This window comes from Hakea prostrata, chromosome 4 (genome assembly GCF_041222555.1).
Source record: "Hakea prostrata isolate BN-2017 chromosome 4, UWA_Hpros_2, whole genome shotgun sequence".
Classification (NCBI taxonomy): Eukaryota; Viridiplantae; Streptophyta; class Magnoliopsida; order Proteales; family Proteaceae; genus Hakea; species Hakea prostrata.
In genome coordinates, this window is record NC_142603.1 from 30,109,902 (window position 1) to 30,130,772 (window position 20,871).

Here is a 20,871-nt window from a genome sequence, read left to right on the forward strand (position 1 = left end):
GAGCAAGTGTAATTACTGTAAGAAACAAATAGGAGGAGGTGGGGCCACTAGATTGAAGGTGCATCTAGCTGGTGGCAACAGGGATGTAACAGGGTGCCCAAAGGTGCATGTAGAGGTCAAAAGGGCAATGGCCTCATATATTAGTAGTGGAAAGCAAAAGAGGAAAGAGAAGATAACACAGAGGGATGAGTTCAAGGATGCCTGTTTAGATGACCTTCCAGATCCTGAGGGTTATGGTAGGGATGAGCCAGGAGACAGTGACCCTGATCCAGAGGCCGATCAGTCGAGGAGGGCGATGATGATGAGTAGGGAGCAAAAGAGGATTAATGACATCAGGAGGCAACAGAGGGGTCTGTGTTGTGGGTCCTCTAGAGAGCCAGTAGGTATGGGAGGCACAGGTGACTCCCAAGTCCCTATGAGGAGGTCTCAGAGTGTGAGGCAGGAGGCTCTTATCCCACGGGCCCCTACAAGGGGTCGAGCTTTCTCAGCACATCCTACAGATCCGGATCTTGAGATTCTTCGCAATGATCCGGCCCTATTTGCGAGGCCTGAGCATAAACAGAGAAAGTTGAAGCACTTATGGGGGTGTGAAGGAGAAAGTGGGGATGGCTTTCTCCAAATGGGTGCATTACCATAGTGTTCCAACACATACAGCCCAGGGGCCCTACTACAGAGATATGATTGAGCAGATAAACAAGGCTGGGAGTGGTGTATAGGGCCCCACTCCATATGAGATATATAATGTGTATTTGCCTAAGCATAAAGAGGACATAAATGAGTACATTAAGGGATTAAAGCCCATGTGGAATCATTATGGAGTGACTCTAATGGCTGATGGTTGGACTGGTCCCACTAGACAGTCCATCATCAATTTCATGTTGAATTGTGATGGGAGGACAGTGTTCCTCAAGTCAGTAGATGCATCCGGTGAGAAGAAGGATGCAAAATACATTTACAAATTACTGAAGTAAGTGGTGAAGGAAGTTGGAGTGGAAAATGTAGTTCAAATTGTGACTAATAATGGCTCCAACTACAAGAAAGCTGGGTTGAAGATGCAGGAGAACTCCAGGTATCTAATAATGGAGTGGAAAATGTAGTTCAAATTGTGACTAATAATGGCTCCAACTACAATAAAGCTGGGTTGAAGATGCAGGAGAACTCCAGGTATCTAAAGTCTAAACATATAGTATTAATTTTCATTTGTAAATACATATATTTACATTACACATATACATGTACACTTTATAACTTTGTATTGATGGCTTGATGCCTTGATGGATGGACAGATATAGGCTCTTTTGGACTCCTTGTGCTACTCACTGCATTGACTTAATGTTGAAGGAGATTGGAAAGGTCAAGCTTGTGAAGAATACCGTGGACCAAGCTCGACATGTTAGCACCTTCATATATAACCACACCTATGCATTAAAGATGATGAGGGACAAGTCTCAGGGTGACTTAGTGAGGCCAGGCATAACCAGATTTGCTACTAATTGGATAGCACTGCAGAGCTTTGAGAGTAGGAAGACTGGCTTTAGGAGTATGTTTGCATCAGAGGAGTGGTTTAACTGGGAGGGTTCTTCATCAGTGGGAGGAAGGAGAGCTCAGTTGACTATCCTTGATGAGACTTTCTGGCACAATGTGAGGATAGTGGTGAAGATGCTTGAGCCTGTGGTGAATGTGTTGAGGATGGTAGATCAGCAAAGAAAACCTACTCTAGCACACATATTTGCTGCAGTAGATAGGATGAAGCAGCAAGTTGCTCAGGTCCACCCACGCGGCAACAAGAAAGTCCTTCAAATCATCGACATTAGATGGGAGTCTATGTTGCAGCATCCACTGCATAAGGCTGGTGAGTTGTTAAGTCTAGTATTTAATTTAATTTTCATTATGTTATCACACTATTAAGCATTAACTATTCCCTTTTATGACATACTTTTTCTTACACAGCATACTATTTAAATCCCAAGTACCATTACAAGGACAATCTTGGGATGAGGCAAGATTTGATGGATGCTGTCCAAACTGTAGTGGAGAAGTTCAAACCGAATACAACTAAACAAGCAGTCATCCTTATAGAGGTGAGATAGTGATTAGAATCTGTTAGTCCCAGATTGACACTGAGAGGGGGGGTGAATCAGTGTCTTCAAAAATTCACCACAATGTGGCTGGGTCTACCAGACAGTGTACCACCACTCTGCAATCAAGGCACTCCAATATGTGCAACAAAGAAAAATAAACAAAAACGCAATGCACCAGAGTTTACGTGGTTCAGCCAAATTGCCTACATCCACGGAATAATACCCAACCTAGGGTTTCGTATATTACTCAATACACTCTTAGATATTTTGACTGCTATAACAAGTCCAGGAACACCAATCCCTGTTATAGTCTAAAATGCAATTCAGACAAGGGCACCAACCCCAACCTCCTAGACAAGCTCCAACTTGCTAGGTCACATTATTTTGACTGCTACAACAGTCCAGGAACACCAATCCCTGCTATAGTCTAAAATGCAATTCAGACAAGGGCACCAACCCCAACCCCCTAGACAAGCTCCAACTTGCTAGGTCACAATGTAAACCAATAATTCAAGTTCCCCAAATTACATATGATCTAGGTTCTTCATCATTAATCATAACCTAGAAAATAATAGACAATCACTTGTGAATACGGGTTACCTCAACTTGTGTAAGATGCATGGTAACAATACTTGTTTCTCTTTTTCTCCAACTCCTTTTTTTTTCTCTTTTCAATCTTTTTCAGTTTTCTCTCTTTAAAAAAGCCATACAACCATGTTCCCTTCTTTTCTTCTGCTGCTTCTTCTTTCTTCTCTTTCACTTTCTTTCTTGTTCAGCAAAACAAGAGACTTCTTATTCCCAAGCTTCAGATCTCCATAGCCAACCAACGTCTTCTGGTTCGACCTCCACGCTTTTCCCAAGCTCCTCGAAACGTCCTCCTTCTGCTGGAGTTTGCTCTCCTTTTATAGATTAATTTAACTCAGAGTTTGAATCAAACTCAGAGTTCCTATCTGACTTAAACAAGGAGTGTTTTAACGTACAAATCGGACTAACTTCGAGATCTCCAATGAACAATCCCACCGTTGGATTTGAAGATCAAGAAGTTGTGAAGCTCTCCTCCAAAAATCGGCTCAATCGGACACTGGATGACCATCCGATGAAGAGGTTGATCAAAACTGGACTCAGAGTTTGAGTCAAACTCAGAGTTCCTATCTGACTTAAACAAGGAGTGTTTTGACGTACCAATCGGACTAACTTAGAGATCTCCAATGAACAATCCCACCGTTGGATTTGAAGATCAAGAAGTCGTGAAGCTCTCCTCCAAAAATCGGCTCAATCGGACACTGGATGACCATCCGATGAAGAGGTTGATCAAAACTGGACAGAGACCCTCAAAAACGGGATTCTTGAGTTTTCTTTATTTGAATTGGATTCTTTCTCTCGGAACCTTTTTGTGTGTTGCTGTACCATATCAAAACCCACTTAAGTTGCCAACAATGACAACACCTTCATTTTAGGCCAATGGAACAACAGAATCATTTGATATTCACAATTCGTAGTTTTATACTAAGTCATTAACCTAGTAATTAGTTATTGTTTTTTCTCTTTATATATTAGATAAAGGCTTTTAAGGATGCCACTGGGAGCTTTGGTCGTGCTGTGGCTGTATCGGGACGGGAAACCGCCCCTGCGGGTAAGTTCATTCATTTATTTCATTATACATTTAATTATTATGTTCTATATTTAATTTAGTTATTTAAGTATTAAAATGACTTGGAGTCTATGTTTGTTGCAGCTGAGTGGTGGTTACAATTTGGACGTGATTCACACAACTTGAGTAGGATTGCAAGCAAAGTGCTCTCCCAAACATGTTCTGCCACTGGTTGTGAGCGAAATTGGAGCACCTTCAGCCTCATTCACTCGAAGAGGCGCAACCAATTGGGTGTGAAGCGTCTAGAGGACCTTGTCTACCTACACTATAATATGAGACTGAGAGAGGATCATATTAGACAGGGGATGGATAGAGAGAGCACCAATATCGAGTTGGCCCACATATTTGAGATGGATGATGATGATAACCCAGTAGTTGACTGGATCAAGGATAGTGGAGACGGATTGCTGGATGAGGATGGAGGTCTTCACAATAGTCAGATTGCAGAGGAGATGGGGGCTGATGTGGGGGACTTCATGGCCCTAGAGGGGAGGCCACATGCAGAGCCCGCCCGTCCCTTCGTGCCACACCCTAGTGCATCCACCCAGAGTGAGGATTTGATTTTCTGGTCCGACACTGAGGATGAGGTGACTCAGGCCTCCGGCGATGACGACGATGGTGGTGATGATGACGGTGATGATGATGATGGATGGGATGAGGAGTGTATGGGACATCGTGATCAGGATTCAGCTGATCCTAGGGACAGACCACCACCACCACCATCAGCAAGACGTGAGAGTCAAGGGGGGGAGGACGACCACAGAGATTCACAGGAGAGAGTCAGTTCACCCACGCGACACAAGATTCAGACCATACTGGAGCTGCATCTCCAGGCAAAAATGTTTCCTCTACATATTCGAGAAAGGGGAAGGGGAGACAGCACGGCTGGAGCACAGAGGACACGCCATCATATGGGTTCTACTGTCCATCCGATGCCGAGAGCTTGGTGGGATCTATGAGATCGATGAGCATTGATGATGCTAGAGACTCCACCTCCAGAGGATCTGGATGGCATAGGCCTGCAGAGTCCTCATATGATACTGCTGTGGTGAGTATTGGTTTTACTGAGTCGACTTATGGTTATGGTCCCTATGGACCATATGGTGTCCCTCCTGGCTATCAGATTCAGGGTCAGACCAGTCAGCCACGACTGGAGCCTTATGGTTATGGAGCGGCCTATGGAGCTTATGGTGTCCCTCCCACTGTCGATTATCGGAGTCAGCCACTGGGACCTTATCAATATCCTTATCCTTCTCCTAGTCCTGAAAGCCAGGGGCAGGGTGCTCTTTGATTTGTTGAGCAGATGTTCCACACTATTCCACAGCCACAAGGCCCACCACCACCAGTTCCTTTGGAGATTCACAACTTCCCACCGTTAGGGAATCTTATGCATGTGGATGAGGCCACATACATAGGTGCAGTTCTTGACTATGTCCAAAACTATATGGGGCGGGGGCAAACATCATGGGAGTTATATTGTCATTTGTATGGGGTGCAGACGGAAGAGGGAGACCTTGAGGCTTGAATAGAATAGACTTGTAAGTAATAACATTCCAGCCTTCTTCTCGATTCATGTACTATATACTTGGAATGTTGGATGTTACATTTTCAGTAGTTTTATAGTGTTTATTATGCTTAAAATAGCTAGTATGCAAAAATCCAAATCAATTTGAGTGCATTTGAGGCTCGAAATTGAGTTTTCAAGAATTAGGAAAAAAGTATCCAGTTTCAGTCGAAATTTCGACCGAAACCTCGAAATTTCGACCTTTTCCAAGGTCGAAATGTTCATTTCGATCGGATTTTTTACCTTGGTTGTAAGGAGTGGTCATGGTAGAGGAAAATCAAACGGGAGAATGGAGGGGTCTAGTAAGTTAAGGGGTCGCTCAAATTTTGTCCGTCGCAAAATAATTTGTTATTTATGCAAAGGGGAAGGTCATATAAAGAAGGATTGTCCAAGGTGTAACGAGGATAGGAAAAATCAGCTATTGTTGTCTTAAATGGGTCTTAGAGTGATGATGGAGGGGATATCCTTCTAACTACATCATCATGTATGGATACTTTAAATATTGGTTGTTTGTTTCATATGTGTTTAGTTAGGGATCAGTTTGCTACAAATCATGCATGTGAGGTTGGTACTATCAAAATGGCAAACAATGTAGAAAGTAGAGTTTTTGGAGTTAACACTATACGGCCTCACATGTTTGATGGGATTGTTTGGACTTTGATTGGAGTTTGATCGTTTGGACTTTGATCGGAGTTGGACATGTGCTAGATCTAAAGAAGAATATGATTTCATTAGAACTCTAGATTATAAAGGTTTCAGATGTTCATCTAAAGGTGGAGTTTTGATGCAGGGACAGATGATTGGTAAATATACAAGCTTGTAGGGAGTGCTGAAATAGGTGGAGCTCCAACCAAAACTCAAGTAAAGGGTACAAGTGGAAAGAATTTGCAAGTTGTTCAGGCGCCGAATAAGGGCAAATCTAGACAAGAGCGGGTGACTTTTGCTTCGGATTTGGTGAGTGGAGATGATCTCTCGAAGCAGGCTACAACAATAGGAGAGGTGGAGTTACAACACATCATAAAGTGATAATAAGCTGTATGGGATACCCAAGTGTGGGGTTGTGTGCCATGTTGGTTTAAGTGATGGCCGTCAAGAAAGGCATCCCTGGAGGGATGTGGTCCAGGTGTTAAGGTGTGGCGAATACACAGAGACAAAGGCAATTGCAGATTAGACATCAATAATGGTTTTCTTTCAAGGTGGTTAACAAAATTCAAGCCAAGGTGGATATTGTTGCGTTTGGGTATGTCTTGTATCTTGTGGGTCTAGAGTTCAGCTGTATTTGTAATTTGAATGGGTTTCGGTCAATTAATTGTATAGGGATAAACTTATAATTGTACTGGGATCAGGTTTGGGTTTTCTTATAAATAGTCTCTGTGGGAAGGGCAAGCAAATGGTAGCACTTTGTAAGGTGTGAGAGTGGTGAGATTTCCAAGAATAGTGAAATCTCTCTATCTGGATGTAGGCTGGTTTGTCAAACCACATTAAATTCCTTGAGAGTGTTTTGCTTAGGTTGCTCTTCGTGATTGAACATTCTTCCCCAGTACCATCGAGTCTTAAGTTTCTCAATGTCTGTTGAAAGGGGATGAAAATACTTAAACCTTCAATTAGCCTTTAAAAGAACTTTAGTAATCCTGTAAAGATTTGCCTATTTGCTGAAACTGGAATAATGTCGTAAATACAGCTCATACTTTTCTCCTGAAAATATGTTTCCTTCCATCATCCCATATTCCCTTTAGCCTGATGTTGCCTGCAAGCTTCCAACAAGGTTCAATGCTATTCCACAACCAGATCATAATAATTGCCTTATCCTTGGACCAGTCATCATAATTTTTTTACCTTTAATGGAAGGCTGCAGCAGTCTCAATAAAGAACAGTTTTCCTTCTGCCAAGATATACAGTTGGACAGCTTCCATAAAAAATAGTTGGAATCACTCTTCAGTTTGATAAGAGTAATCTGAATATTGTGCTGGTCAGAAGAAAAGGTAGGTGTAGGTTTTCCATATGGACAGTAGCAGTTTCATTGGCCATAACAATAAATTTCAGACCTCAAAAAGCGCAGAACAAAAGCAGTAAAAGAATTGAATCAGTAATAGGTTTCTATCTCTCAGAAGAGAAAGACCTGAAGATGACTCTGATAAATAGACAACCATGATGTATAACGGCAGTAACACCCACAAAATATATATTCAGAAAACCTTAGAAGAAATGGCAATAGCAGTAGTAATAGGACCAGCAGGGTTTAACAAGGTGAAGAACAGCTCACCAGTAATGGCATTAACAGGAGGACAGTAGAAGTTGCTATAGTAGCAGAAAATTATGAAATATTTTCACCAGAATAAGAGCAACAGACTGTAAATAAAACCCATAATCGCAAGCCTCATGTTTATAATACTGTGGAATGAAAATAAAGACAGATCTGCCCCTAATATGCTGGTGGGAAAATTAAATAATAAACAACAGAAAGAAATGTTCCTAACCTAATACGACAATAGGACATAAATATAACTAGTGTGAATGCTAGCTTTTAACAGTACAAATTGAAATCTGAAAGCAAATATTTTCTTGAATATTTCTTTATAAAACATTCACACTCTGATGCACATATAAATCTAACCAAAAAAACACCATCGAAACATGTCTAGAGATGTATCTGAAAAGCACAATATAGTGCTTCAATCCACTAGTAGCAGCTTTGCACATGCGCAAGTTCTGTGCCAATCTTTCCACATCATTTCTTTCTCATACTGTAAGTATCAGCCTAACAGCACCACAATATGGCACAACCAACAGAACAATTTTTATCAAGACTTGGACAGCTGATGATAGAATGAAAAGTTCCAATACAGAGATTTACGATTGAATTTGGCGCCCAGAGGGACAATCGACATGGCACCCTAGCAACTGCCAACATTTAGAATCACCATGTTACCCCACCACTGATTTCACAGCTGCAATATAACAGAAAAATAGATTACATAGTTCGGTGGAGGTAGCCCAAGGATTTTCTACCTATCCAATTGTCGTACGACCCAAATTAGCCCTTCCTCATGACAAAACCAGATCTAACTGTGTAGGCATACACATCTAGAGAAATGGTACCCATGTCTTAGTTAATATCAAAGGTACACAATGTTACGGATGTAATATATGGTAAAGTAGTAATACTCATCATGATAACAATACCAACCTGCTTCAATCAAAGAATTCAAAAGACCATATATTAGTGTTGGTGATGGCTTTGGATCCCCTGCAGCAGTACCTTGCTCAATAGATTCAAGGAATTCAAATGCATAATCAATTCTTCTAGCCTCACCCAAACCCTATACAGAAAAATGAAAATAATATCGAAATGAGAAAAACAAAGGTAGTGGACTAGCACTTAGTTCATGAATAATCATGAGAAGTAAATGAACATAGAAGATGAATAAACTTTAAGGTTCTTCGGGTAGCATAATCTAAATGCCATCAGAATGCAGGTAGCCACAGCCAAGATAAATATCTTATTCATGAAGTGTTCACAAAATTCACTCAAGTTGATGAAAGTTAGAGATGGAGGGAAATCCAATGTCAATATTGAGTTACTGATTGAGTTCCCCAACAGATGTCAGTCCATGAAAACTTTTGCATCTTATGTGAATTTCTAGGTATATTGGTAATTTATATGCAAATGTCCTTGTTAATGATGATCCTGACTTACAGTCCTTACTCTTCATGTGACTATTTCCACATATCTTGATCAATTCTGTGCTGTTCATTGGCTGATTTGCTGTTTTCCAGCTTCCTAATAATGATGAGAACCTTGTAGGAAAAACAAGAACTTCTAAGAAGAGACTTCGCTCCATGGGCCCCTACTCAGGTCAAGAACTGACCACGACCAAGAAGAGCAAAGGTAAAAAGTCTCTTATGTCATCCTCTGCCAAGGAAAATGTTGAACCCAAGAAAAAGAATGTAGAAGGAACAACTGGATCTGTCCAGCCTCCAGACCATGAAATTCCTACTCCTCCAACATCAGCCCATCCTTTTGATGGTGACAAACTCCCCTCTGAAAAAGTAGTTGAATCTGATAATCAAGGTGAGGAATTTTATGACAATTTTCTTGATCAGTTGAAGAAAATGGCTGAAGAAATTGTCACTAATGTTGCAGGTGAGATTATTGAACAAATAGCAGATCAGCTATTTGATGAAAATGACTTTGGACCTTCTTTTGAAAAATTCCCAGAGGATAATGCTCCTAAAGAGAATATTCCTGAGGAGAATATTGCTCCTAATGATAATATTCTTGATGCTACAACACCTGGTTTGGATGTTATTCCATATGTTCCTGTCTTAGATAATGTTGTCCCAGATATAGTTCCCAATGTTGATGTTGTTCCGGATGCCATGGAGACCCAGGTGTCGTTCCAGATATTGCTCTCCCAGTCTTTAATATGCAGGTTGATCCTCCTACTGAATCAAGAAGCCAAGAAAATGTAGCGGCTGAAGTGGTCAACCTTCAAGTTGCCTCTAATGATGCTGCTTTAATTCCCAATCCTCATAAGATAGTTGAAGCTGCTGCCCACCATCCAGTTGATCCTAGTCATCTAGAGGATACTCAGAGCGTTGTAATTCTGGGGATCGCTTTAATCCCTTTTGGAGTTTAAAAGAAAATCATACTGCCAATGGAACTGGCAAATCGCTCGTGAGTGGGGGACTAAAGGCAGAATCCCACAAGACAAAAGAGAAACAGCTACAATGAGTGATTTCGGGCTCTATTCTCATGCCTAGGGGTAAGAAATGAATCTCCTTTTCATACTGAATTGAAGATTGAACTATCTTCTTCAATCTCCGCTTGCTAATCCCTTTGATTCTATTTGCAGATGTTTTGGTGCCGCTTTTAATGCTTTTTCAGAAGTTTTGGAAAGAGAAAAAGTTCTTTCCCTAGAGAACCAGGATTTGATCAATAAGAATTTTGAATTGATTGATGAGGTACAAGATCTCAAAAGTAGCTTGAAATATTCAGAGAGGAAACTAGAAGCTGCACAGTTGAGGGAAAAGGAACTGTGTTCTGAGATTGATGGTTTGCAAGATGACTTTGCTTTATGTCCTCTATGCTGAATTGCAGGAAGAGAATTCAAGTTTGAAAGCCTCTGTCATGAAATACAAGGAGGAATGCTTGCAGATGGAAATGTTGAAAGATGATGCCCTGGAAAGAACCAGGCTTGCCAAGTATAGAGAGAAGAAGCTCAGCAGAAATTGGAGAGAGCCATTGCATGGTCTCAAAGTGTTGAAAAAGAAAGGGATGAGTCACTGGTGAGATCTCAAAGAGCTAACAAGAAAAGATCAAATCTAGAAAGAGGAATCAAATAGTTGCAACAAATTGCTGATTCCCTTTCACAAGAGAAATCTGACTTGGAAACTGAAAAAAATAACTTGAAGGTCAGTTTAGATGAGATCTCTCGGGAAAAAGCAACCATGTCAGCAGCCTTTGAGGAAGAAAGAAAGCAGTTTGCATTTGAGAAGAAAAACTTGCAGGATGATTATCACAAAATGCCTTCAAGGTTGTTTCTGAAGCTATTGATCAGGCAAAAGGCAATCCAGCCTTCTTGGGATTTTGCAAGAGCGTGTTAAGGGTGTGCTCTAATGAAGTTTGGGCTGAAGTCCTCAAGATTTACCCTAAATTTGATTTCTCAGTGATTCATTCCCGTTTTCTCCCAACTAGAAGATTTTTTGATCTTTGGAGTCTTAAGCATCATGAATCTGATAGTTCTTCAGAAGAATATGAGGATGAAGATTCCACCGAAGAAGAAACTTCCAACTCTGACAATGGTTCTGACAGCGAACACTCCACCAGAAAAGAAGATACCAGCTCTGCTCCTTAGAAAGAAAAATCTCTCTAAAAAACTTTTCAAAAACTCTTTTTTTTATCTTTGATACTTTTTCTTTGTTCCTTTTTGTTCTTGATCACTTTGACTTTTACCCTTTGATTAATGGCAAGTTTCCCCTTTTTTTTTTTGAAGTATGATTCTCACTCAGCTGATTTGCAACCACTGCATCATTCTTCACTTTTAACAAATTGCTAATTGTAAATTTTAACCAGAAACTTGCTGATATGATGCTTTCAGAAGTAGGTAAATGCTGAAACCTTCTGAGAGAATGACTAACCATAATTTCAATAACTAATCAGAAGCTCTTTTTAGAAAGTAGCTGACGAGAGCGTTAGTGATTGATCAGAAACCTTTACGTAGCTTGACTTGTAAGAAATCCATGATCAGCTTCGGAAAGCATGATCAGCATCGGAAGGCTTAGCTTACGGAAAGTCCTTGATTAGCCTCTGAAGGCATGATCTATGATCAGCTTCGGGAAGCGTGATCAGCCTCGGAAGGCTTAGCTTACGGAAAGTCCTCGATCAGCCTCGAAAGGCATGATCCATGATCAGCTTCGGAAAGCGTGATCAGCCTCAAAAGGCTTAGCTTACAGAAAGTCCTTGATCAGCCTCGGAAGGCATGATCCATGATCAGCCTCGGAAGGCATGATCCATGATCAGCTTCGGAAAGCGTGATCAGCCTCAAAAGACTTAGCTTACGGAAAACCTAACTTACAGAAAATCCTTGATCAGCCTCTGAAGGCATGATCCATGATCAGCTTCGGAAAGCGTGATCAGCCTCGAAAGGCTTAGCTTACGGAAAACCTGACTTACAGAAAGTCCTTAATCAGCCTCGGAAGACATGATCTATGATCAGCTTTGGAAAGTGTGATAAGCCTTAGAAGGCTAGTTGATGAAGAACCTTTCACGTGGCAAAGAGAAACCTTTAGAACTAATAACTAATAAGAATGATTCTTCAAAAACAATCAGGAACTTCTGCATTTACTATTGATAATATTTTTTTTAGATGGATTACATTTCAAGGTTGCCTCAAACAGTTTCCATGCAAATCCTTAAGCCAATATGTGTTCGAACTAACGACTTTGATCACCCGTATGGTCCTTCCCAATTCGCAGATAACTTTCCTCAATTTGTAAGATCTGATATTGATTTCTTTCTTAAAACCAGATCACCAACCCTGAAGAACCTGGGCCTGATCCGGGCATTGTAATATGTTGTTCTTCTTTGGTACTCTGTATTCCTATATAATGCATTCTCTCTGACCTCATCCAAAAATTCCAGATTCACCCTCAGTCCTTCTTCATTTGTTGTTGGGTCAAATTCTTCCGATCTTTCAAATCCGGCCAGTACTTCCACAGGGGCAGTATGCCCAGAGTACATAAGACAATTCATCCAGCCATAAGTTGTTCGCCTCATCCAACCTCCTCTTGATTCCTTGTAGGAGAGTTCTATTAGTTATTTCGATTTGTCCGTTACACTAAGGATAGGCGACAAAAGAATTGATGTATTCAATGTGATAATGGGCGCAAAATTCCTTGAATTTCTCATTGTCAAATTGTGTGCCACTGATCCGTTAGCAAAACTTTAGGTAAACAAAATCTGAAAATGACATTGTTCCTAAAGAATTTCCCTATTTGGCTCGTGGTAGTGGTTGCCAGAGCCTCTGCTTCCACCCACTTTATAAAGTAGTCAATTGATGCCACTACATACTTTCTTCCTCCAAATGCAATAGGAAATGGACCAAGGATATCCATTCCCCACATTGCAAATGGGATGGGATTCAAAATTGAAGTTAGTTGATCTGCAGGCTACTTTTGGATTGTAGCGTGGATCTGGCATTGATGGCAATTCCTCACATAGTCTATTGCCTAAAATTGCATTCGTGGCCAATAAAATCCTTGTCTTAGAACTTTGTAGGCTAAAGCTCTTCCTCCCAAATGACTCCCACAAATTCCTTCATGAACCTCCGCCAGTGCATACTGTGCATTAGATGGACCCAAGACATTTTAGAAGTGGCCCGAAACTGTTCTTTTATAAAGTAACCCATTTTTCAAAATAAACTTTGCCAATCTCCTTCTCAAGGTTCTGGCCTTATCTTAATCAACATGCAGAATGTCATCTTTAAGGTATTCCATTATGGGATCCATCCAAGACGTCTATACATCAATCTCCATTATTTCTGACTCTAAGTATGCTGGAGTGCTTAGCTCTTCAATGTATACTGTTTGTGGAGCGCTGAAGCCAACTTTGCCAAGGAGTCTGCCATCATATTTTGACTTCTTGGAATTCTTATTATCAGAAAATGCAAGAACCATACTTTACATTCAAGCACCTTTTTAAGATAGCTAATCATTCTGGTATCCTTCACCTCATATACCCCTGTTACTTGACTGGCCACCAACTCAAAATCACTATTAACTTCAACATCTTGTACACAGAGATTTTGCCAAACGAAGTCCAGCAATGAGAGCTTCATATTCTGTTTTGTTATTAGAAGCATGAAACCCGAAACAAAGTTCGCTTTGAATAACAAAGCCAGCTGGACTTTGTAGGATTAAATCTGCTACAGACCCCTGGGAGTGACTCGAGCCGTCAACATGGGATTTCCATCTACCAAGTATTTCACTGGGATTTCCTCGATCCATAGGTGGTGAGACGCTCTCAGCAACAAAGTCTGCAAGGACCTGTGCTTTTATCGCAGTTATGGGCTTGTAATCAATATCATGTTCTGTCAATTCTACCGCCCAAGACACCATTCTTCTAGCAAGGTCAGGTTTATGAAGGATTATCTTTAACGACCAGTTAGTTAAGACAATAATAGAATGAGCTTGAAAGTAAGGTCAAAGTTTCCTGGCCGCCACTATCAAAGCTAGGGCTTGCTTTTCAAATTCAGGATATCTAGTCTCTGCGTCTAGCAATGTATGGCTTACAAAATAAACTGGATTTTGAATCGTACCTTCTTCTCGAATTAATACTGCACTTACTGCTGCTTTTGAAGAAGATGAATATATTTGTAGAGTTTCTCCTGAAATTGGTTGAGATAACATTAGCGGACTGGTAAGCCTCCTTTTTAGCTCTTCAAATGAAATTTGACAATCTTCCTGATGCAGAATTGGCAGCAGATACAAAAGAGAGAAAAGCCCAAAGCTCAAGCCCATTAAAGCCTAAGGACATGACCCAAAACAGTCCATGGCTTGCATGGGCTAGGACTATTGGAGTGGGTTAAAATGAACCCATGGTTTCATGGGCTTGGATCACTTTAGTGGAAGAAGAATATCAGCCCACTATTTTGAACTAAGCCCAAGTCTAGCTTTGAAAAGTCAACAAAAGGAGCTAGTAGGTGGTGTTGGTTAGTGGTGGGGTATAGTTGGTGGATATTTTCATTATTGTTTTGACTAGTGGTGTTGGGTAGTAGTTGGATGTTTCCAATGTTGTTTTGACTAATGGTGTTGAGTAGTAGTTGGATGTTTCCATTAATGTTTGTAGTAGGTTGTGTTAGCTAGTGGTTGGATGTTACCATTAATATTTTTGTCTCTTTAGAATGCTATATAAAAAGACATATGTAAATGGTGAAAAAACAACTTGTGAAATGAAATCAAATTGCTTGCTAGCATTCCTCCTCTTGGAGAACCCTTGTGTTTGATCAAGGTAGATTGGTGTTCGATCCAATCGATCCACCTTGCGGTGAAAAGCCCGGGTGTTAAGACTCCTTGTGTTTGATTAAGGAATGTTGGTGTTTGATCCAATCGATCCACCTTGTGGTGAGAAGCCCGGGTGTTACATGTTACTTTGTTGTCCTTATTGTTCTCTTAATTCTCTTATATTGTTCCATCCATTCTTCTTTATAGCATACTGATGTTTTGAAGACCTAGTTAGTCCTTGTTCTTAAACCAATATCCTTGTTCTACCACTTCGGTTTTCAGCCTTCCATTATATCTGAATTTTATCTATCTTAAGTCTATCAAATCTGAAGTTGATTCCCTGTGAAAGGTCCTATTTGGCTACTGTTTTGATCATTCAAATACAATACTACATTACTTCCGACCATCTGAATTCATTCAATGTGTTCAAATTTTTCAGCGCTTTGAAGAAATGTGCACATTTATCTCTAGACCAAGATATAAATCTACTCAGGGCTGCTAACTTCCCTGTCAGACCTTGAATTTCTTTCATGTTGCTTGGAGGTGGCATGTCTAGGATAGCTTTGATTTTTCTGGGTTCACTTCAATGCCTCTTTAGGTGACCATGTACCCTAAGAACTTTCTTGGTGAGACCCCGAATGCGCACTTTTCGGGATTAAATCTCATCCCATTCCTCCTCAGAACATTAAAGCATTCTTCTAAATTAGAGAGGTGATCAGCATTAATTTGACTTTTCACCAAGAGATCATCCACATACACTTCCATGTTACATCCAATCTAATCAACAAATAACTTATTCAATGCCCTTTGATACGTTGCTCCAGCATTTTTTAGACCGAAGAGCATGACTTTATAACAATAGCTTTCTCGATTAGTCATGAATGCCGTATGAGGTTGATCCTCTTTTTTCACAAAAATCTGGTTGTGACCAGAACATGCATCCATGAATCTTAACATTTGCTAACCTGAGGTGGCATCGATCAACTAATCAATTCGTGGCAATGGATAGCAATCTTTTGGGCAGGCCCTGTTTAGATCAGTATAATCTACACACATTCTCCATTTACCATTATGCTTCTTTACCATAACCACATTTGCTAAACACTTTGGAAACTTGTTTTGCTCTATGAATTCTGATTTCCTGAGCTTTTCAACTTCAACCTTAATTGCTTCGTGCTTTTCTGATGAGAAATTTCGTTTCCTTTGCTTCACTAGTTTGACAGTATAATCAATCTAGAGACAATGTCTGCAACTTCCCTGCTCGGCCCTGGCATATCTTAGGCTAACCAGGTGAATACATCTGCATTCTTCTGAAAGAACTCTTTTAGCAATATTTTATGTTGATCTGTCTGATCAGCTCCAATCATGGTCCCCTTCTCAGGATTTTCGAGATTTAACAAATTTTCTCCAATTTTTCCACTTGTTCTCCTCTTTGAATTTTCTCCTCATCTCTATTATCCATAATTTCAATAGTTAAGGCTAGAGCTTTACCTTGAGATTTCAAGTCCTTCAAAAACGTCGTACAGCATTGTCTGGAAAATTTCTGATCAGACCTGCATTCTCCAACGCCTGCCTCTGTTGGAAATTTCATCTTTAAGTGCCTTGTAGAGACAACAGCGCCAACTGAACTCAAAGTTGGTCTTCCCAGGATTACATTGTACACTGAGAGATTCCTTATTAGCAGGAATTTAGTTAATGTGGTTACTGTTTGTGGATGAGATCCCAATGTCACTGTTAATTCAACAGTTCCCTTCCACAGAGTTGATTCTCCAGAAAATCCAAACAATCTGGTCCCACACGGCTTCACCTTCACAAAATCCATCTTTAAGCGCAAGAAAGCTTCATAAGACATGATGTCTACTGAAGATCCCGTGTCTATCAAAACTTTATGAACATCCCAATTCACCACCTCAATGATAACTACAATAGCATTATAGTGTGGTTCCTAGATCCCAATCATTTCCTCCTCTGTGAAAACTATTTCCTTCATCTTTTTTATTCTTTTTGGAACAACTTGAGATTCAACAGAATGGACAAACCTAGCGTGAGCTTTCGATTTTGAAACTGAATTTAGATATAGGCTCCCCAATATAGTCATAACCGAAGACTGCTTCTGTTGGACTCTTTGATTTTCCTAATCTCCAAGATTTTCAACCGGAGAATCAGGCTGAAAGTCTTTCCTTGCTTGGTCCTCTCTTTTTGGTCCTCTATTGTTCCATCTCTGAGGCTGGTCAGCAGCATTCCTCTATTGTCCTCCGTTTCTTCTTTGAACATACCGATCTCGTCGTCCTTGACTGATCAGTCGTTCAATTTCATTCTTCAGGACTCTGCAACATCCGTGTCATGGCTATGGTCTCTGTGGAATCTGCAATACTTGTGGGATTCTGCTTTTCTATCTTAGCAATCATTGGTGCTAGCCATTCACGAATCTTTGGTTCTGGATCTGCATCTGGATTTCTGATCTTCTAGAGTTCAGAGGTATAGTTTTCTGGAAATGGCCATGGAATATCTCTTCTAATTTCGCAGTCATTCTTTGGATAATTCATGTTGCTTCTTCGATCCCTCTGATCAGATTACAATATCCCACTTTCTTTTCTCTTGCTACTATCACCATCAGTTTCTTTTCTTGCATGCAAAATATCTTTCATATTTGCGTACTGGTTACATCGTGATGTCAACTCTACACTATTTGTTGGCTTGTTCATAAACTCCAGTAGATGATCATCAATTAGTCCTCTGAACATTACGTCATAAGCTATTGCTCCATTAAGGTTCTTGATCTGAATCGGTTCCTGATTGAATCTTTTCGTGTAATTATGTATTGATTCGCCTGGCTTTTGACGAATTGCTGCCAAGTTATCTACTATTTTGATACTCTTCATACTACTTCGGAATCTTGACAAAAAGATTTTTGTCAGATCTCTAAAGTTTCCAACCGAATTTGGCTGTAGACTAAAGAACCAAGTTGTTGTTGGAGCTTACAGGGAAGAAGGTAACGACTGGCACTTCAAAGCATCCGAATTTCCTACTAGCATCATGACGGAATTAAATTAAGCGAGGCGTTCCAAGGGATTTGTACTTCCGTTGCACACTGTGAACACTGGGAGCTTGAAATTGTGCGGCAATGGTGCCGTCATTATTTCTCTTGAGAATGGATTTCGATCCATGGTCTCTTCTACATTTTCCCCGTTATCTTTGTTTGTCAATCTCTGAATCTGATCATTCAGGATACGAAATCTTTTGTTGATTTCAGATCCGTGAACTTCAAAATGTCTGCTTCCTGATTGCTCCCTTTCTTTACAATCTCTACGGCTTTCAGGAATTTTGCTCCTCCTGCTTTGACTTGACTAATCCTTTCTGTTTGAAAATTGATCTTCAGGTTTCAATGGATTAAAATCCGGATCAGTACTTTCTCCCTTGCCTTCTCTAAGTCTTTGGCTTTGTCTCAACTCTTGCATCTAAGGATTTTGGTCAAAGACCACCTCAACTCGGGAAAGAGTATGAGTACTAACAGCTGGTGAGATCGGAATTCTTCTTACCTCTGGAATTCCGATTTGCTTAATGTATGATCTCATCAGATTCTGTGTCTAGAATCTGACGTTGCATGTTCTCCATCGGAGCGGCAATTTGATTTGAATCGAGTCATGGTTGAGAGGCTGCAGCAGGTGCTTCCGTGAGTTGTTTCTCTTGCCCGTTATGGACATCGATCAGATGAGGCAAATGACCTTGTGGCAATGGTGTTGTTTCCTTCGTCTTTCTTTTCAGATTGATTTTCCTCAACTTTTTTGGCTAGCACCCATTGTCTCATTTATTGGAATCATCTCAGGTGACTGAGCCATAGCTTTTATTCTGAATTTTTGCTTAGAAGTTTTCCCACAGATGGCACCAAATGTTGGTGCAGATTTTCCCGAGGTCTGTGAACCAGAAATCTCGCACTAAACACTTAGATCTTGATCGATCTAGTTCGAACTCACACTTCTTGCAAAATGAATGAAACTGTTAGAAACGGAGCCGATCAGCTGGATTGGTGTTCCGTCTCCAACAATCAAGTCAGTGATTGAGCAGAAAATAATGTTTCAAAGCTCACTGAGAGCTTTTGAAGAGCTTTAATGGAAAATGAGCGGGAAGAATATGAGTTTTTTGTGAAAATTTGAATGTCCCCTCTCTATGAGTATCTTGTCCGTATTTATAGGTTTTTCACGTGACTCTTCATCGCTGATGATTGTCGGATGGAAAAGTTTGAATCGGATGGTCATGGTTTGACCTTCGTTTATCTTTCAGGTGGACCCATAAAATGACTTATATCATTAGCTGAATCCGGTCGAACCGTCATGAACCGGAGATAGGGTAATTTATTCACAACAAATAGGAGAAAGCAAATGCCCTTTAATACCCAGCACCATAAACGATTTATTGAGTCCTGAAAGACTTTGTAATGCACCAGTTATCCATCTGAAGTAAAACTACAGAGATTTAGTTTTCATCTAGTGCTAGGATAGTAACCTGCATTCTGTTATGTAGTTTGTAATAAACACATCAAAGAATAAAATTTCCAAACCGAGGCAACATCTAGTGCTAGGTTAATAACCTGCATTCTGTTATGTAGTTCGTAATAAACACATCAAAGAACAAAATTTCCAAACTGAAGCAAGTTACCTTTAAAAGAGTTCCATAGGTGACGCTGTCAACACCACAGCTCTCTGGTTTTGACATCTCATTAAATATTTGAAGTGCAGAGTCAATATCACCACAGTGAACACAAGCTTCCATGACTGCATTCATCACAATGGTATTCAGCATCCCATAACGGCGCTTAGCAATCTCAATTTCCTCAAATATCTGGAAGCACAGTATAAAAGTCTTATAGAAGAAGATAAACAAAATGGGTATAAAGGTGGAGATGAAAAAGGGCAACTTTCAAAATTCCACTACAAACCTGATGGAGTTGCCTTCTACGAGTAAGCTCGACGACACGGGAAGTAAGTCGTCTGAGATTGGTTTTAAGATAGAGGTTTTCGGACTTGTTTAGGGAACTCTTTCTGTCAGAGCCATGAGAGACACAACATGAAGCAAACCTGTTGAAGGTTTGAAACCCGCTGGTTCTTGCAGGGTGAACAAGGAGGGAGAGAGTTGAGATTTCTCTAAGAGGAGAGAAGCTATGCATCTGTTGCATCGCTACGAAAACTGATCTCTGCAACTACCCATCACCAATTCACCCTGCTAAGCACCTGGAGACACAGACACACCCGGATAATGCAAATGGACGAGTTTTGGAAATTAACTGGGTCGAGTTCAGGGGATCTAATCCTCTGCGGCCACCAAGGAGAGGCCGCTAGACGGCCGCTCCTTGGATGGCGGCCACATGTCACCAAGGAAGCAGGAAAGTTGATTTAATCATCTTTTGTTTTCCTGTTAAACCGGTTAAACAATTCGATTCAGATGAATGAACCGAATTGGAAACCAAGCCGGGTTATTAAAAAAAAAAAAAACACTCAAAAAACCCTGCAACGTCTTCATTGTTTCACGATTTTCTAATTTTCCTTTACCTTTCTCTCTCTTTCCCTATCAACACCGATATTCATCCATGGTTTCCTCTCTCTCTCTCTCTTAATGATAACATATGTTGAAGAACATTAGAGATTTTTGTAGCATGGTACATTTTTCTACTATGAGTCATTTGATTGAAAACCTAAATCGCTCGACCTCATCTTCTTCTATCTTTGAATCGAAGATCCCACACCGGTCGAAGTGGACGAAGACTTCGGCAAATGATTGCGACCGGCGACAATGCTTGATTATGACGACACGATGGAGAAGACCAAATTCATGAATCGGTAAGTAGTATTCTCCAGAATGTGTCTCTGTAGATGCATTTTTCTTCTGTATTCTTATTGTTTTATTTGATTGCTGAATGAATCAAAAGCCTTGAATTTGCATTACATTCAGTTTGATCGCATTTACACAGCCTAAATCTTCAAGTTAGGAAACTTATTGTAAAATTGTTCGGATACTAGTTTAGATGCCTATAATATGTTTGATGGAATGTTTGTTAGACCTGTCTCTACAATGTA

At 40.3% G+C, this 20,871-nt stretch overlaps 1 protein-coding gene across 3 annotated transcripts in view; it reads right to left on the reverse strand.

Annotated features, from left to right (window-relative positions):
* Positions 1-20,150, reverse strand: part of LOC149018670 (pentatricopeptide (PPR) repeat-containing protein / CBS domain-containing protein) — a 99,345-nt gene extending 79,195 nt beyond the window's left edge. For all 3 annotated transcript variants that reach the window (XR_016172961.1, XM_089152819.1, XM_089152818.1), the window contains exons 1-3: positions 19,737-20,150; positions 19,457-19,639; positions 8,484-8,616 (exon numbers count right to left, since the gene is read on the reverse strand). Coding sequence is in view for 2 of the 3 variants with exons in the window: in XM_089152819.1 (XP_089008945.1) it covers positions 8,484-8,616; positions 19,457-19,639; positions 19,737-19,973 (553 nt within the window). In the remaining variant the exon portion in view is untranslated. The remainder of the gene's footprint in view (positions 1-8,483; positions 8,617-19,456; positions 19,640-19,736) is intronic.
* Positions 20,151-20,871: the final 721 nt, after the last annotated feature.